Here is a 16,901-nt window from a genome sequence, read left to right as displayed (position 1 = left end):
GAAGATATAATTACAAGATTCAGGAAAGTGCCATTTACGAATGTATACATGCAGCTACACGATGATTGGTTACCGCTTATTTGGAACTTTTAAAAGATATAATTTATTTCAACAGCTTCTTTCATTAAAAATGTAACATTTAGTTGGTTCAAAGTAAAAATTTTGCTCCAGATCTTCTATTTCTATTTCTACTTGTTCCTTTACATGCTTAAAATAATAAGTAATAGTAGTAAGATTAATCAATCCTCCTAGATTGAGATATTTCAGTTTTGCTATCTAGAATATTATATGGTCGATGGTTTCGATATTTCGGTTGTGTGGTTACTTTAATTTATTGACAAAAATGTAACACTTCTATTTTAAATTGACTATGTTTTTACAACCGGAATGATATCTGTTTTATCCACGTTAAGTTATTTGTGTAAATATTGAAGGTGTTTTTATTCAAGTAAGAACTCGTTGACACGAGAAGCAAAAATGTCTTCGAAGAGGTATTTAATTGTTTTTACTTCGTGTTTTTAACTTGCAGAACTTCACAAATTTATGGATGGAAGTTATTTGTAGCTAGAAGGAATCGTCTTTCGATTTTTAGCGCGTTTCACTTGTTATATGAAACAATTGTACAGTATCGATTCTTTGTTTCTTTGTTAACCTGCATTATCAATTTATTCGTATTATTTATTATATTTAAAGTTATTTCAGCTTTTCTTATTAAATGTAGAAAATATTAGTTCTGCGCGTCTATTAATTTGTTTTATAACCGACAAACCTGCCTATCTAATGCACTTATAGTTCGATTTTAATAGAAATAACGCATTTATATGTAGCATGTCACTTATCTTATAAATACCTTGTTTAAAAAAAAAATGCAAATTGTATATGATGAAACTAAAAAAAAAACCCAAGTATTATTTCTTTGTATATTTTCACATATTATGTGCAAGTATCATATTTATCTTTGATCAGATATTACAATTTCTTTTTTTAGTGAATTAAAAAAGCTGTCTGAAGAAAGTTTAACCAGACAACCTGAAGAAGTATTTGATATAATATGCAAGTTGGGAGAAGGGTAAGTGGATAAAGATATAAAATGGCATTTAATCTTTAATAAAATCTTTTTTTATGTAATTGTTTTTATAGTGTTTGTTTTATGTTTTGTTCATATAGATCCTATGGATCAGTTTACAAAGCATTACATAAGGAAAGTGGACAGGTACTTGCTATTAAACAAGTCCCTGTTGATACAGATTTACAAGAAATCATAAAAGAAATTTCTATCATGCAACAGTGTGATTCTCCATATGTTGTTAAATATTATGGAAGTTACTTTAAAAACACTGATTTATGGGTAACATTGATAATATAATGAATAATATTTTTTTATTCATTCCTTGCTTGTATATAATCAAGATATGGTTTCATAGATTGTAATGGAATATTGTGGAGCTGGATCTGTTAGTGATATTATGAGGTTAAGGAAGAAGACCCTTCAAGAAGATGAAATAGCAACGATTCTCAGTGATACCTTAAAAGGTTTGGAATATCTCCATTTGAGAAGAAAAATACATAGAGACATTAAAGCAGGAAATATTTTACTCAATAATGAAGGACATGCAAAATTAGCTGATTTTGGAGTAGCAGGACAATTAACTGTAAGTTATAAAACATAATCTTTATTGCTATATGTGATAAATCATTTTATTGATCAAAGTAGGAACTAATTTTGAAAATTTCTTTTAGGATACAATGGCAAAACGTAATACAGTTATAGGAACTCCATTTTGGATGGCTCCAGAAGTAATACAGGAAATTGGATATGATTGTGTCGCAGACATATGGTCTCTTGGTATAACTGCTTTAGAAATGGCAGAAGGCAAACCGCCATATGGTGATATACATCCAATGAGAGCAATATTTATGATTCCAACTAAACCACCACCTAGCTTTAGAGAACCTGATCAATGGAGTCCTGAATTTATAGATTTTGTCAGTGGGTGCCTTGTTAAAAATCCAGAAGAAAGAGCTACTGCAACTGAGTTGCTAAATCATGAATTTATAGGTAAAATCTATGATAATGAAACAAATTTGCTCTAGTTTTCTTGCATGTATTATTTAATATGATATTTTATTACAGGCAATGCCAAGCAACCAAGTATTCTGAGTCAGATGATTGCAGAAGCTCATGAAATACGAGAAAAACAAAGTGTACATCGTGCTCATGTTATAAATAATGTGGCAATTAAAAATCAAAATCAGGCAGAAGATTCGGTACTTATATTGAGATTTATTATGAATGCTATGTATGCGCGCGCGTGCATGTGTGTGTGTGTGTGTGTACTAATGTTAGTAATTAACATTTGATGTTTATTGTAAGGATGAAGAAGACTGTAGTGGAACAATGAAACCTCTGCCAGAAGATACGGGAACTTTAGTACCGAGTCATGATCTTCCAGATACGGGTACACTTGTTTCAGCAATGTTAGATTTGGGAACAATGGTTATTAATAGTGACACAGATACCGAAGCTACTATGAAACGTAAGCACGTAATGTAATGGAACGACGAAACATTAAAAAGGAAAGTAAAAAATATCGTTTATTCGTAGGACACAATACAGGGTCAGTGGAATCCGGAAAAAAATACCGGCCACTATTTTTAGATCATTTTGATAAGAAAGAAGCACCTGAAATAGGAAAGGTATAAAGTAATAAATGTGTTATAGTTGATGATTATGTTATGTAAAATATACATGCATGAAATTAATTTCTTAATCTTTAGGGAAATGGACAAATACTTGGGGTACACAATCAAGATAATGAAAACAAATTAGAATTACGAAGCCCTATAGAATCTCAGAGGTTTCAAAGTCACCTACAATTACAACTTAACCAAATTTCTCACCCCGTACAAGAACAACCTCATAATAACATATCCAAGTTCCAAAATGTCTTCACAGAACGTGATTTCGACTTCGTAAGTAATAGACACTTGCAAATTCTCACAGAAGGTTGAAAGTAGATTAAGAACTTTCCCAGTATTTTTAGTATTTTTTTAACTTAAAGTCGATCGATATAGTGCCACTTTAGGCATCATTAAAAAGAACTTGAATATAGATAAACAACCATATCCTGCAGCTGAAGTTTCTCTCATACGAGGAACTACAGCAACGAATGGCTAATCTGGATGCGGAAATGGAAAGAGAAATTGATGAGCTGAGAAGAAGGTACCAAACGAAGAGACAACCGATTCTTGACGCTATGGATACCAAGCGAAAACGTCAGCAGAACTTCTAACAGTTTGGTTACTTTTTTTATGCAAATAAGTGTGATGATGATAGATAAAGGGTGTACAGTTGTATAAATGAATAGATTTTATTCATCTCGTTCTTAGTTTCATCAAAGAGAACAACATTGTTTACCAACTAAATATCTACCTGAAAAACGATGATTAATAACGATTAAAAATATTTTCTTCTTGACAATGTTCAAAACAATGTTTATCTCCTTGGGAATCAAGTACGAGTAATACTAGCTAATAGCCTCACGTCACCAATGTAAATTATTATACATGATTTAGGTGAACAAGTAATTATACTTAATTTTTTATGATTATGTTTACATATATACTGTTATTATGGATATCTTATAGAAATATTATAAAATTTCTTCAACATTTTTTTTAGGAATTAAAACAAAAAGATTAAAAAAATGAATGAAGATAATTATGCCATGTTTGTAACTTTGTTTTTGATGTAAAAAGAAATTAGATGAACGTCCATGTGAAATTGGCATTCGGTTTTCATCTTACGCTAGTCACGTATTATGCCATTCATTTTATCGATAATATTACATTATCAGTATCATCACTCATACGAAATATATGCATGGAAGTTATCCCGAAAATATATTTATATATGTAGTCTTATATGCTAATGTATTGTTTACTTGAAGCAGTTTCAGATAAGTGAACAACTTAGAACATATTGAAGAATTTATTCCTCCTTAACTGCCATAGGTATATTATGCGTTTATCTATTGATATAATTAAGTTACGGAATAATTTTAAAGTTTGGTGAATACAAATTGGAAATTTTGTAGTAGTATCATTGTACCATGCAAGATTACGATGAGAATGATAATATTTCAATGTGAAGAAATACTTGACAAATTAACTTACCGAAATTAGTCTTCCGTATTAGAACGTATCTCGATATTTCAATAATTTGTTAAGTCAGTGATTTAAATTGTTGAGATAGTCACAATGGCAAGACTTATACTTTTTAGCTTTATATAAAATTTTTATTCTATTAAAACATATCTTTTAAATCATCACCATATTTAGAATTTTCAAACAGCATATCATTATTTCTTGTACTGATAAAGCTTTCAATACACATTTTATAAGTCATACCACAATAACAATAACGCGTGTACGTGTCGTTGAGAATACTATGATGTAGTGGAGTAATTCTTTGCTGACGTTGGGCTATTTTACAAGTAGCGGAAATAGATTTATAATACTTAAATGCTATAGCCAGAACTGACTTTTCTGTTTATTTAGGAAGTAACAATACAGAATAACAACATATTTTTGATATAGAAGATATGCACATTATGGTCGAAAAAGATACAAATATTAATTATTATATCTAGTCTTTATATGGCCCTACCATGACACGCAAGATTATTAAAACAATAGTATTGAGTTTCACCATTAATAAGAAAAACAGATAACTAAGTTATGTTCTTTAAAAAAAATGTCTTTACTGTTCGAGAAAAAAATAGTGCGCACCATTCACTGCGACATACAATATATAGCGTGTTGCAATATTCTAACAGAAACAAATAAATTTTACTCGTACAGAATTACACATTTGATAGAACATAAATATGTTTGTAGTGACAAATTTTCTATGTTCATCTTCCACCTGTATTATTAAAATGCAAAAAAAACATGTGGAAGTAATATTGTAAAAAATAGTTATGCATTTCCATATATTTATCTATTATCCAACACTAAAAAAATGCGATAAAAATTTTTTTCTATGAAAACTTAAATAGTCCATGAAATAGAGATCTATAATATTTATGAATATAATGTACACATGTAGAAGTCTATTTCATAGGACAATAGTGAATCTGTTTACTTTTCATATTAGAAAATACTACCATTTTATATTACAGTTTATAATTATTTGTTTAGGAAGTCATTCTAATTTTACACCTTTCTTATGAATTGTACCATTCTCTATATGTTTGGGCAAAATATACAGACTGAAGGCAGAAAATTGTCTTTCAAACAAATAATTACCTATCTAGTTAGAACTATAATCTCATTATGCAGCGTAACCTACGAATTACTCCCATTTAGTATTAAAATAACAGATATTAATTTTCATTTAAAATAAAGCAAAATGAAATACAAATGTTAATATAAGACACTGCCTTTTACGTATATGATTTGAACAATAATAAAGTATTATATATACTATAATTTATTTTAGTTCTGTTTATTTATTTCATTAAATATTTGCATTAATTTAAAAAATTTGTTTATTATCAACAATATATTTATATATTATACAAAAAAATTGTTACAAATCTATTGATATCTAAGTTTTATATTTTACATTATTTAAGGGTTAAAAATAAAAGTAGTAAAAATATGGATTAATATGATTTTAAAAATTTGATATTTTTCGAGATATTTTTAATGTATTTTTCATTTCACAGTTCCAGTTTATATATTCATAAGTCGTCATCATCGATCATGCGAAATGCATTATTTTCCATATCATATTCCAATGTTTGTTTTCCTTGAACCTTGCTACTTATGTTACTTCTAACATCACTAGGTTTTTTTATTTTTACTACTGATAATCTGTCAGCAAGTTTCTTCATAATTGGTTCTGATTTAGAAGGTTGTTTAATACAACGAGTCTAAAATAGAACCCAACGATATAAAAAATATTAATAAATAAAATATAGATATTATTAACCTATCATACCTTTTTACTTTCTTCAGATTCTTCATTAGAGCTTGATCCCACTGTAATACTCTGACCATTTCTCATAACATAAATCCAGGATTTTTGAGACACCTCCTATAAACAAATTAGTATTTAATACAAATGACTTTACTTAGCAATAAATAACATTTTTAATTAACCTGAGCCTTATTATCAGTATCAACAGTCTTTGATAATAATTCATCAATCATAGCTTGCAAGCATACAGACATTAAGATAGCTTGTTCTGAAGTAACTGTAACCCATTGTAATTGATTTTTAGCTATTAAATATTCAAACGATAATTCTAAACTAAACTCATCACTTTCTTCTCCTCCCCTTTCAGATCCCTGAAATTAGAACAAATTAAATCACGCGCCGCAATGTTAGAATACGTCTTTCTTTTACAATTTACATTTTGCAAAGTAGTTATACGCCAACAACGCATTCGTGAGACTTTAAATACTTCTTCGCATTGTTCTCCATCATTTAATATACGCAAATTTAATTCATTTCTACCTATGGCTACTAATACTTTTGAATCTGGTTGAGGATAATCACAAAAACATGGAGCAAACTGAATATATCCATAATACTTTGAAGTACGTACTATGTCCAGATACTAAAATAATAACATTTAAATTTGATATTAGTTATTGACAATCTTTTCATATAGCTTATTACATTACTTGTATGAATATATATATATAGATAGATAGATAGATAAATATACTTCTTTTTTCTTTCCATGCTTTTTTAAGACTGTTAGCTTGTTTCTTAGTTCATCTGTAATGGGAATCCATCCCCAATTAATTTCCGCAACTGCTTGAATATATAATAAATTCATTGCCACCTCATTATCCATTATTTTCAAATCATAGCCCACATCCCAATAATTTTTTCCAAGTACAACTTTACTTCCTATAACGTGTAGATGTTTAATAGTTATAAATGGGGATTCAAAGTTTTGCAATTTTCGTAGTACTAAAAAAAATAATGTGTAAAAAATAATTTATTCATTAATCATGTATGAAATATTATGATAAGGATATACCTACAATGAACACTATTTGCTTCATCATGAGCAACAATAAATAATACAAAATATGAATAATATTCTTCAGGTAGCCTAAGGCTCTTGTATACTTTCTGTTGAATAAAAAATGTTAACTCATATTTCTAGTTTATATATTCTATATATAGTTTGATATACATAAATACTCATACGACAAAACTTACCTCTAAAACACTACCAGAATGATCCCCTGTAGAAACATTTATTGTTATTTTACAACCATTCATAAGAAAAATGTCCATAAATTCATTATTAGATGGGCCTCCAATAGTTTCTTGCTGAGCATTTAATAAAAATCCATTTAACATTCCCGAATTATTAACAACTGGATTTTGTCCAATTGTTTGAATATATTTTTCCAAAGAAAGACGACGTTCTTCTTGCTGATTTGTTGTTAAAGGAAAAAATTTTTTAGGGGGAAATGCTGGGAGAGATATATCTAAATTTCTAGCCAATTGTTCATGGAGACTATGTAGTTGTTTATATCTCACAGTACAATGAAATAACCCATTTATATGAATGTTGTAACCCTGGGATTGAAAATAAAGTAAATATATTAATATACAGTAATATACATAATATAACAGATATATTTACCACATATGTATTATCAGTTGCATCAATAAATTCTTGTGTATCTGGTATAGAAAAATGCATTTTTATAAAATATAGTATCAATGCTTTGTATTTTTTTTATAATTAAAATACATTGTATATTGAACAATATGATATAATAAATTTATAATAAATTATAATTTATTTGAGAAATTTATATTCTATGTCTTTGTATATAGATATACACAGATGTTACTTAAGAAAAACTTTTAATAAAATCAACATATGTAAATAGATAATCCAAAATGTACAAAAATATCTACATAAAAAATTCCACATTATATACAATCAAAATGTAGTTGAGTTTAGAAATGCATATATATATTCCCAAATATTACTCCATCTGGAAAATAAAATAATAATAAAATACAAGGAAAATAGATTAAGTAAGGATTCAAATATATTTCAATATCTGTTATCATATAATAAATTAACAGATATTGCAATAATTTAAATTCAAATTCATATATATTAAATAGCTTAAATTATACATACATAATATGATTTCACTTTTATACTGTCTCAATTGGCAATAATTACTCAATTATTAATTATATGAAATATTTTCGTATTGTCTACTTACTTTTCTATCATTATTTATGATAGGCGTATTCGCTTTACACCCACTTAACAACTATATTTCTAACGATTAACACTGATGCATTTTTTAATGATTACGTTAATATAAATATTACGATGATTAATAATACAATCCATTGATATGTACATATGTATGTATTAGAATGATCAAAGATGAATAGCGAGATCACAGATGCAATGTTAAAAAATGCGCACTAAGAATACAAGCCTCTAGCTGACAACGGCCGAACTATAGACACATTTTTTCTCTGATGCTCTTGGTGGGAAAAACGTGCACATACACGATGAGAACAGAAATTTGCACTCGTACTTACGACCAACGAAGTCTAAAGACGATAAAACATAAAAATTGCTTTAAACTTTAATCAAATAATAGAAAAAACATTGCTTCTTTTCCGTATTGATTACAGAAAAAGCTACTTTGAGGACAAAAACAACAATCAGGATACTACAAGCAACAACAAGGATTTTTTTGGAAATGATGATATAATGCAATAAAAAATGAGATTATTTATTAAAAAAAAGATTATATAGAATATATTTAGAAAGAGTTTCAATAAGTCAGAATAGCTGAACAGTGTTTTACAATTTTTGATTACCCAATCCCACAAAAACTCACAAAAAATCGAAAAAAGAGATCGGGAAATAGTTAATTCATTCGGTTTTAATTCCGGTTTCGAAAAATTCTTGGAATATGACGTAATTTCCAAGAGTCGCCGAAATTATGTCACCTTCTATACTATTACATTTTCCTAATATAAAATCGCTATTTTGGCCGACAAGTGTTTTACTCTCGGATTTTTTTAGAAAATAACGTCATTTCTAGGAATTTCAAAAGGTTTCGAATACTTATGTTATTTTATTCTCTTAATGGTTATTTCCTCCCTGCTATCATACACTGATGCAGTAAAGTTCGGTAAACGTTCTTTTAAAACATGGAGGCAATTCAGGGTTGCCAGGAAAAATTGTCCACATTCCCCTATTGTCATTCTACTCCTACGTCGGTTATGTCACTCGTTTTACGTCTCTCCGCATACGGCCAGTAAAGACAACGTTATTTGGTTGCATTGATATGTAGATGCGATGAGGAGATTAGAGTGACAATGGGTGTATTTTGATCCGCCATTTTCCTTTAATCTGGTAATGCTCCATAATACAGAGTTACCAACTTGGTTTTTTTAATGCCAAATTCCGGAAATCTGTTTTTTTCAACTTGATTGGCACTAGAACATTGATTTGTTTTTTCGTTTCCGATTTTCAAATCCTGTCCCTTTTTTTCTGATTCAAGATCAGATAGCTAGTTTATACTACCGTAATAAATAATTTAAAGTTATAGTTCAAGTCCTGGGAATTGTTCGTTTGTGTCGCTTATTTATAATCGTATTAATTGCGTAATAATAGGAGGTCGTTAGCGCGACTACATTGGATTATACATCACGTATATATCATTGCAGTTCTTGTGAAGAACTCTAGTATTCTAGGGCACATAGGGAGTGGGCATGATGCCTTAATAGAAGGTAATGAAACAGATGATAATTGGCTAAAGAGTTTTATTACTAATTATCTCAGATAGAAAAGTAGGTATGCACTTTACCGTAGAACCATACAAGGTTCTTGTAGCGTGGAACTTAATAGGTTCTTGTCTAGTAACTACAACCAAACAGGGTAGATTCCTAATTTTATAAGTTTTTGTACATGCTAATTTTAGTGAAACTCAGCATTTATTCGCATGGTGCAGTACGCTGAACCGTGAAAGAACTAAAACTACGGGGGTACTTATTTTCTTTCTGGTAGCATATATTACTTTAGGCCCAAATTCATAAAATAAAAATATATTTGTAAACATAAAAAACATAATTAAAGATCCAGTATGCCTTGAGCGTCAATATCGATCAAGTATCGGTATTATTTCGAGCTTATACGATTGGTACTTGGACTCCTCCGTCGTTGTCCCCGATTGAATATGCAAATGCTCGCTGCTTTCCGTTCATCTTTTGAAATAGAATAACCCTGTAGCCTATCGAGCTCGTTTTTCCATGTAATTTTGTTTCTTTAGCAGGATCGAATATCACAAGTAACGGTTATTATAATAGCAATTTTACATATTACCGTGTTTCCTCTGTTCGGTGCCCCAGGCTCACGGTTCATTGTTTTCTGTAAGCTTGGTAATACAGGTACAAATTTACGAAAATAACCAGCAAGCTCTATTGCCTTTATTGCTCTAAATTGCCTTTATTTAATACATTTCAATTGCAAAAAAATAAAAATTTTTATTTTCGGACGTTTGAGGATACAAAGAAAGGCATGCAAATTATCGATAATAAATTAAAAACGGTTGAAGCGAGTTTTCGTTCCTCAAATGATTTGTTAGCTATGAAATGGTGTAACAAAAAGAAAGTGTATAATGTTGTCTACTTTTCACACTCAAGAATTCGTTGACATGAAGATTCATTATCGCACAAAAGAAATGATTAGGAAACCAAATTATGTTATGGATTATAATCGATTATTTGAATTGATTGATGGAAGCATGAAGAAAAAATATGAAATGATATAAGAAATCTTTTTTTAATCATCCTATTTTAAACATTTTTCTTTTTGACATGAATTATCGGACTCGGGTATGGTAAAACGCTTTTGCCTATAATACCGTTCTCCAAAAATTCTTTTGTGCTCAATCGATAATAATCGATGCAGATGGTAAGTGATCATCTTATCCTCTTTAAGAACGATAACAAGTGTACTTCATCTATAATTTAATAAATCAAATCAAAAAATCAAATCATAAAAAAATAAATTAAATGTGAAAGGTAAATAGTAAATATCTCCTAAGATTACTTTAATATCCTCAATGCTAGTGTGACTTGTTGCATCAGCTTCAGTCACATTTGGGTGACTTGAATTTTTTATTGCTAGACAGTTTCCACATGATCCACAAGGTTCAAAAGTTGAGTCCAATGAATAGTTCAAATATAAAGCTATTATTCTTGCTGTAACAGTTTTGTGAACTCTATTGTAACCAAAAAGTATTTTCTAATATGCACTGCAATATAGCATGCTAATATATTTTGATCTAGCAGATTTTTGAAACTCCCAGGATGATATATTTTAATCCTATATTTATAGTCTAGAAGAAAACAAATAATGAAATAGGTAGGCAATCCAAAAAGGTTCTTGTATGGCTGCTTCGTTTGATCTGATCTGACCAAGTTATAGAGTTTTGTCTCCATATCGCATAAAATATTACATTTGTTTCTTTTATGTGGCAAAGTATACTCTACATTAGCCACTTTACATTAACCACTAATTTGATACGTTACATTTCTTACATTGCTACTTCACATTAAAGATTACAAGATCATTGTTCCAATGTTTATTTGTCATCCCTAATGCTTATTTATATCATTCCACTGTGTGACACTGAATTTCTTCCACAACCTGGCCATGTAGTCAAGCTATGAAATAATAAGTGCAGAAGTAATAGAAGATTATGCAAGAAATTTATTAAAATCAACATCCTTTTATGTGTCCCATTATCGAGCATTGGGATGATAAGGGATAAGTATTATGATTTTGTACAGAAAGAAAATTGAATTGTGACATAGTATACGAAAATCTATGGGAAAAGCAGTATGAATTCATGGAGATTAATCTAACTGGACAGGTAGCAGTATTTATATATAATAACCTTATTGTATATAATATTTGTGAATATTTAGGAGAGGCTTGTAGCAGTAATATCAAATTTCTGGATTTCCCTATTGTTATTAAGCTAAAACATATGCTTTGGTTAATTGGTTTGATAATAAATTTCATGATAAAGCTAATAAATATGTTATAAGCGAGAAAGTGATAATTAATTATTATAGAACCATAGAGATATAAAGATATAGAGATAAAAGCGGAACAAATAAACGTTACTGCAAGTACGTGTTATTGTACACATGAATGCGATATAAAAATATAGAGAGAATGTTTCATACAGCGTGTTCCGTACCCTCGCAAGATTTAAAGAAATGTGACTTACTTGTCTTAGACTTAAGACTTAAGATTGCATTAATTGCATATAATTAGTAAATACGTATAAATAATTAATTACGTAATCGGAATAATATTATACAGAGAATATCTTAGAGAACTATAGTAATTATTTAATTTCTGAATAGTTTAAAAATTTGTCTTACAAATCAAGACACTTGATTTTTTAGTTTCTTAATAGAGAGATTAATTCCATTTTTCACCGCTAGGTAGTTGCAGTGTTTCGTTGTTTGTAGAGTAGGCAATTTTTAAAACTTACTTATAATTAAGAAACTAGGAAGAATATTTGGACAAAACTAATTTTAATTATTTCTTTGGGTTCTAAACTTTCATTCGAGCCCTCAAACGTTAAAAAAATCTGTCTACAAGCCGAAAAATGTCGATTTTTTAATTTATCTTATTATTTAATTATTTTATCTTATTTAATAAAATGCCGATAACAATGAAATGCTGTAAAAAAATTATCACGAGAAGAAACTATTTCTACTGTTACATGTAGTTCTTGAAATAGTATAACTTTATCCTGAGAAGATATTTCATTCAACAATAAGTATGGCAGATACTTAGGTGGTTCCAGTTAGCTGGACTATCCTGTTTAAACTTTCGTTTCAAATATTATTAAAAAAAGTGAGTTTAGAATTGTTTCGTACATTTATGATACACTAACATAATAAAATTATTATGTTAATCGAATAAGAAATATTTCATACCTTTAAATAAGTATCAAATAATTAAAACAAAATATAACCTATAATTTTAGGTCATAATTTCTGTTTCTTCATATAAAGGATAAGGAATGTGTAAAAAAAGTTGATCATTGTTTTAGAATTTTATATACGAATCAAATAATTTTTTTTCTTGTAAAAAATAAAATGGCATCTACGTTTATGATTGTAACTCGACAAATTTCAACATCAGCGTCATGTTGTGGTAAACGAAATTTTCGTATGATACAGCTATTCAATAAACGAGGTAGTCGTGCATATAAAGAAGCACGAGCCAAGGATCCAAACTACGATATTCCTATTGATAGTATGTAATTTTGGTCTTTGAATATGATATACAATAACAAGTATAAAAGTATCTTCTATGTGCATTCTTTAATAATCACAATGGTAAACGTATGATAATTAACAAATATTTTCAGGGAGAGGTGTAAAGATAACGGGGAAATGGGTAAACAATCATTGGGTTAACATACCAGAAATGATACCGGAGCTTATTGTTCCTTCTCTGAAAAATTTTAATTTAAAGCCATATGTCTCTTATAGAGTTAAAGATATCAAAAAACGTGAATATACTGCTAAAGATTTATTTAATTTAGTGTATGCTGATAAAATTAAGAAAGATTTTAGAGAGGGTCAATTAAACCCGGATGGTGAACCATTAAATCCCAGTGAATATGAAGCATTGACAGCTGAAGAAGCTAGGATTCGGGCTGAAATGACTGGTACAGATATTTTCCAAATGGATGTAGAACGTCCAAAAAAGTCTTAAACATTATAACAAATGTAAATTAAGGAAACTGGAATAAATATAAATAAAAGAACTTTAGTTTTATAGTTTGCATAATATTTTATTCAATATGCTCATACGCACAATGTATACATTTGTTGACAGTTTTGTAATTTATAAACAGTAATTATTTACCATCATACATAACTTTAAGGAAATCAGATATTAATTTGGTACAAAATATTAATTTATTGCAAGTACAAAAACGATTTATTTCAATTATAAGTGGAATGTATTGCACGTTTCCATTAGATTTGTGTAATTAGATCATGTTCTAATATTTTTTAACACCATATTAATTAATGGTAAACAATTACTTTACTTGTACGTGTTAGCTAGATAGTACATTGCCAAATAATAATTTCATATCATGTAACCTTTTGTAAATTCTGTTACTGCTAACAAAAATGATTTTTGCAAAATTCAATGATACTTCAATAAAACAAATTTATTAACTAGTAAATCAACGATACACATTTATAGATGATGTCTGTTTCATGCAATCTCAAATTTCCATAATTACAAAAAAGACATGGATGGAGAAATGCAACAACGCCAAAACTGATTTTCAATTCCTGAGTTCCTCTAAAACAGTTTCCGGAATGTTATTTCGGGAACAATATGCCAGAACAAGATCTCGCATGATTATGCTAACTTAACAGCTATCTTTTTACTTATCAAAAGATTTTTTTGAGCGAAGTTTGATTGTTTTTGTTGGGTAAAAAATGGCGGAAAATTTGAATATTAAAGTCGTTGTCAGTTGTGCGCGGCCGGTATTGCTTCCTACTGACTAGACTACTAGAACCTAATATATATTTGCTTTTAAAAAGTGCTGTATTCGTATCAAAATGTACAAACATGTTGAAGTTATTATCGATTCCTTTCCTTTTCACTTAATAATAACCGTGCAAAGAGCTCGTAAAGCAAAACTATTTGGTTCTCATTTGGAGTAAAATGATAACTTTGTACTTACATTTATGCAAAATGTTGTATTGATAACTATTGATACAATTTGTATTTTATGTAAAAAATAAAAATGCATAAAAAACGTATAATTCAAAATGTAAACAGTCATTTTGTGAAATATTATATATACAACGATTTTATTTAAACATCTTTACAGAATGCAGCACTTTTTTTACTTCTTTAAACAGCAGCTACTATTTATCACTATTTATTGTTTTTATTATTTCTTAATTTTCTATAACGATCATAATGAAGAGTGGAATGATGAAACACGTAGTTTTGTACAATATTATTAGAATAGTTATCAATAAAAATGTGTAACAAAAAACTTTAACATGGTTTCTTTCTCTCTTTTTCTCTTGCTCTCTCATTTTATTAACTCCACTCTTCAATAAATTGCATAGAAAAGCATAAGTGGCATAGTTCTTGCACTCACAGTTCTGAATAAAGTTTATCTCAAGTGTTTCTGTGAAGTGAAGATTATTGTGTCTCTATTTCATGTTATAACATATTTATAGTTTGTTTTCGTATTTGAACACTGATTTTTTTTACTTCGGTTTCCAAATTTTAATCTGGATTAAATATCTTAGCTAACTCTCAGTTATCTAAAATTTTCGTATGGAAGTTATAAAATGCATAAATTAATTTTAAGTTTGTTTTGTATACTATCTTCTGATTCTATTGAGTTATGACACGATGAAAATAACAGACGCGTGCAGATTATACATCGTCACCATTATATGATAATTTACCGAAATGTATTCAGGAAGCACATCAAAAGCACTCTTCATTAATTATCATTAAAATATGCATGCGTATATGTCGTACTTCCAATTAAACATAGTCGTTGTAAAGCAAGACATATGCCACTTGCTCATGAATATAAACTCGATTGGTGTTTTCTCTTGTTAATTATCAGTCTATGACATAATTGGATATATTTGACTGATAAAATCAGCCAGTTAATAAGGCAGGCGCACATGCTACTACATGACAAAGATTTTTAACAATGTTTACATTTTTTATTTTGCGTGTGTGTATGTGTGTGTGTGATATATGTATAATTTTTTAATGAATGAAGTGTATGAATGTATAAAGATATGTGATAAATTATGCTGCTCAAAGCATATTGATTGCAAAACCGAATTTAATTAAGAAGAAATCTTTGACATTTAGTAACATATACCTTCCATTTAATTAAAGATTTTGTGTATGAAAGCTAGAATATCACGGAGGAAACAGTTCTACAATGAAATTTATACAATATTCTCCTTGAATACTTAAAATATATATAATAAAATACATAATTATATAAATGAAAATACTGATATGGAAAGACTAGGAAGGCAATACTGCTTATTGTATTTCTTGTATCTAATCTAGTCTTTCAGACTCAAAATCTCCAATACTAAAAATACAACAGGATTAGATGTTTATTCCATTGGATCTCCAACGTTTTCGAAGATGGTTGAATGAGGGTTGCTTCCAGTGGGCCACAAGAAGCCACCTACACTGCCAGGTGGCAAATATGATGCTCCTCCACTGAGGCCCACCTGATATATTTTCTTCTTTAAATTATTTACATTTTGTGTCATTTTTGTGTTCAATATCTTCATTACAGAATGTTAAGAAATAAAATCTAGGAAGCCAAATAAGGGAAAGGTGCTACAAATGATATATGCATCTTCCAAGCTTAATGTTTAGGTGTTTAACACTGCATTGTTTATGGGTTTTTCAATCGCATTTGTGCTAATATATGTCCTTTACATTGCATTGTTGTTAAATTATGTACTAGTGCATATGTCGTGTTATTGTTTGTGTGTTTAACACAGGCAAGTAAGTAACTATTTAAAATTGTATTGCACAGTTATCAAAATAAAATTTCATTTTTGCATAACAACAATTAATAATGCATATATGGTAATTCATATAATAACAGTAGTCTAAACATTTCTTAAACAAATATGAACTCTTTTGTTAACTGTACACTGATGTTTAATTAAGGGTTCGTACATGCACGAAGTAAGGCAAATTAGAGTGAACAATAAATTGCCAAATTAAATAAAAATAATTGTTTATTTGCAT

General features: G+C 28.9%; 4 protein-coding genes and 1 long non-coding RNA gene across 14 annotated transcripts in view; 2 read left to right on the top strand and 3 right to left on the bottom strand.

The window, feature by feature from the left end:
* Positions 1 to 282: 282 nt before the first annotated feature.
* On the top strand, positions 283 to 5,287 carry LOC100651532 (serine/threonine-protein kinase 3). Of its 2 annotated transcripts, none has more exons than XM_003398268.4 (10): positions 283 to 491; positions 989 to 1,069; positions 1,168 to 1,348; positions 1,425 to 1,652; positions 1,741 to 2,059; positions 2,135 to 2,268; positions 2,375 to 2,537; positions 2,606 to 2,697; positions 2,779 to 2,973; positions 3,135 to 5,287. In XM_003398268.4, exons 1-10 carry the CDS (start codon positions 478 to 480, stop codon positions 3,291 to 3,293), a joined length of 1,566 nt encoding a protein of 521 aa, XP_003398316.2. In that variant the 5' UTR covers positions 283 to 477; the 3' UTR covers positions 3,294 to 5,287. The 2 variants fall into 2 exon arrangements, with proteins under 2 accessions (XP_003398316.2, XP_012168017.2); XM_012312627.3 differs by having other exon boundaries at positions 3,114 to 5,287.
* A 247-nt stretch (positions 5,288 to 5,534) lies between these two features.
* Positions 5,535 to 7,839, bottom strand: LOC100651650 (sorting nexin-17). The gene is made up of 8 exons (XM_048409478.1): positions 7,680 to 7,839; positions 7,247 to 7,612; positions 7,066 to 7,156; positions 6,741 to 6,991; positions 6,423 to 6,629; positions 6,169 to 6,357; positions 6,008 to 6,103; positions 5,535 to 5,939 (listed from the first exon to the last, which is right to left on the bottom strand). Exons 1-8 carry the CDS (start codon positions 7,737 to 7,739, stop codon positions 5,748 to 5,750), a joined length of 1,452 nt encoding a protein of 483 aa, XP_048265435.1. The 5' UTR covers positions 7,740 to 7,839; the 3' UTR covers positions 5,535 to 5,747.
* Positions 7,840 to 7,889: 50 nt separating this feature from the next.
* Positions 7,890 to 12,496, bottom strand: LOC100645291. Of its 5 annotated transcripts, XR_007225469.1 has the most exons (5): positions 12,325 to 12,491; positions 11,627 to 11,752; positions 11,136 to 11,424; positions 8,281 to 11,046; positions 7,890 to 8,040 (listed from the first exon to the last, which is right to left on the bottom strand). It is a non-coding gene; the product is annotated as an uncharacterized LOC100645291 (long non-coding RNA). The 5 variants fall into 5 exon arrangements; XR_007225468.1 differs by having other exon boundaries at positions 11,627 to 12,496; XR_001099033.3 differs by having other exon boundaries at positions 11,136 to 11,752; positions 12,325 to 12,490.
* A 68-nt stretch (positions 12,497 to 12,564) lies between these two features.
* LOC100642220 (39S ribosomal protein L41, mitochondrial) lies at positions 12,565 to 13,897 on the top strand. The gene is made up of 3 exons (XM_003398275.4): positions 12,565 to 12,962; positions 13,096 to 13,367; positions 13,483 to 13,897. The coding sequence occupies exons 2-3, from the start codon at positions 13,208 to 13,210 to the stop codon at positions 13,830 to 13,832; spliced, it is 510 nt and encodes a 169-aa protein (XP_003398323.1). The 5' UTR covers positions 12,565 to 12,962; positions 13,096 to 13,207; the 3' UTR covers positions 13,833 to 13,897.
* A 386-nt stretch (positions 13,898 to 14,283) lies between these two features.
* LOC100651889 (MAP/microtubule affinity-regulating kinase 3) overlaps positions 14,284 to 16,901 on the bottom strand; it is a 50,548-nt gene continuing 47,930 nt past the window's right edge. For 3 of the 5 annotated variants that reach the window (XM_048409475.1, XM_012312629.3, XM_048409476.1), the window contains exon 10: positions 14,284 to 16,384. In XM_048409475.1, coding sequence (XP_048265432.1) covers positions 16,250 to 16,384 — 135 coding nt within the window. In that variant the 3' untranslated portion in view covers positions 14,284 to 16,249. The remainder of the gene's footprint in view (positions 16,385 to 16,901) is intronic. The other 2 variants (XM_048409477.1, XM_003398271.4) reach the window with 2 other exon arrangements.

The sequence above is a fragment of the Bombus terrestris genome, chromosome 10 (genome assembly GCF_910591885.1).
Source record: "Bombus terrestris chromosome 10, iyBomTerr1.2, whole genome shotgun sequence".
Taxonomy (NCBI): domain Eukaryota; kingdom Metazoa; phylum Arthropoda; class Insecta; order Hymenoptera; family Apidae; genus Bombus; species Bombus terrestris.
This window is presented reverse-complemented; position numbering and strand designations above follow the sequence as displayed.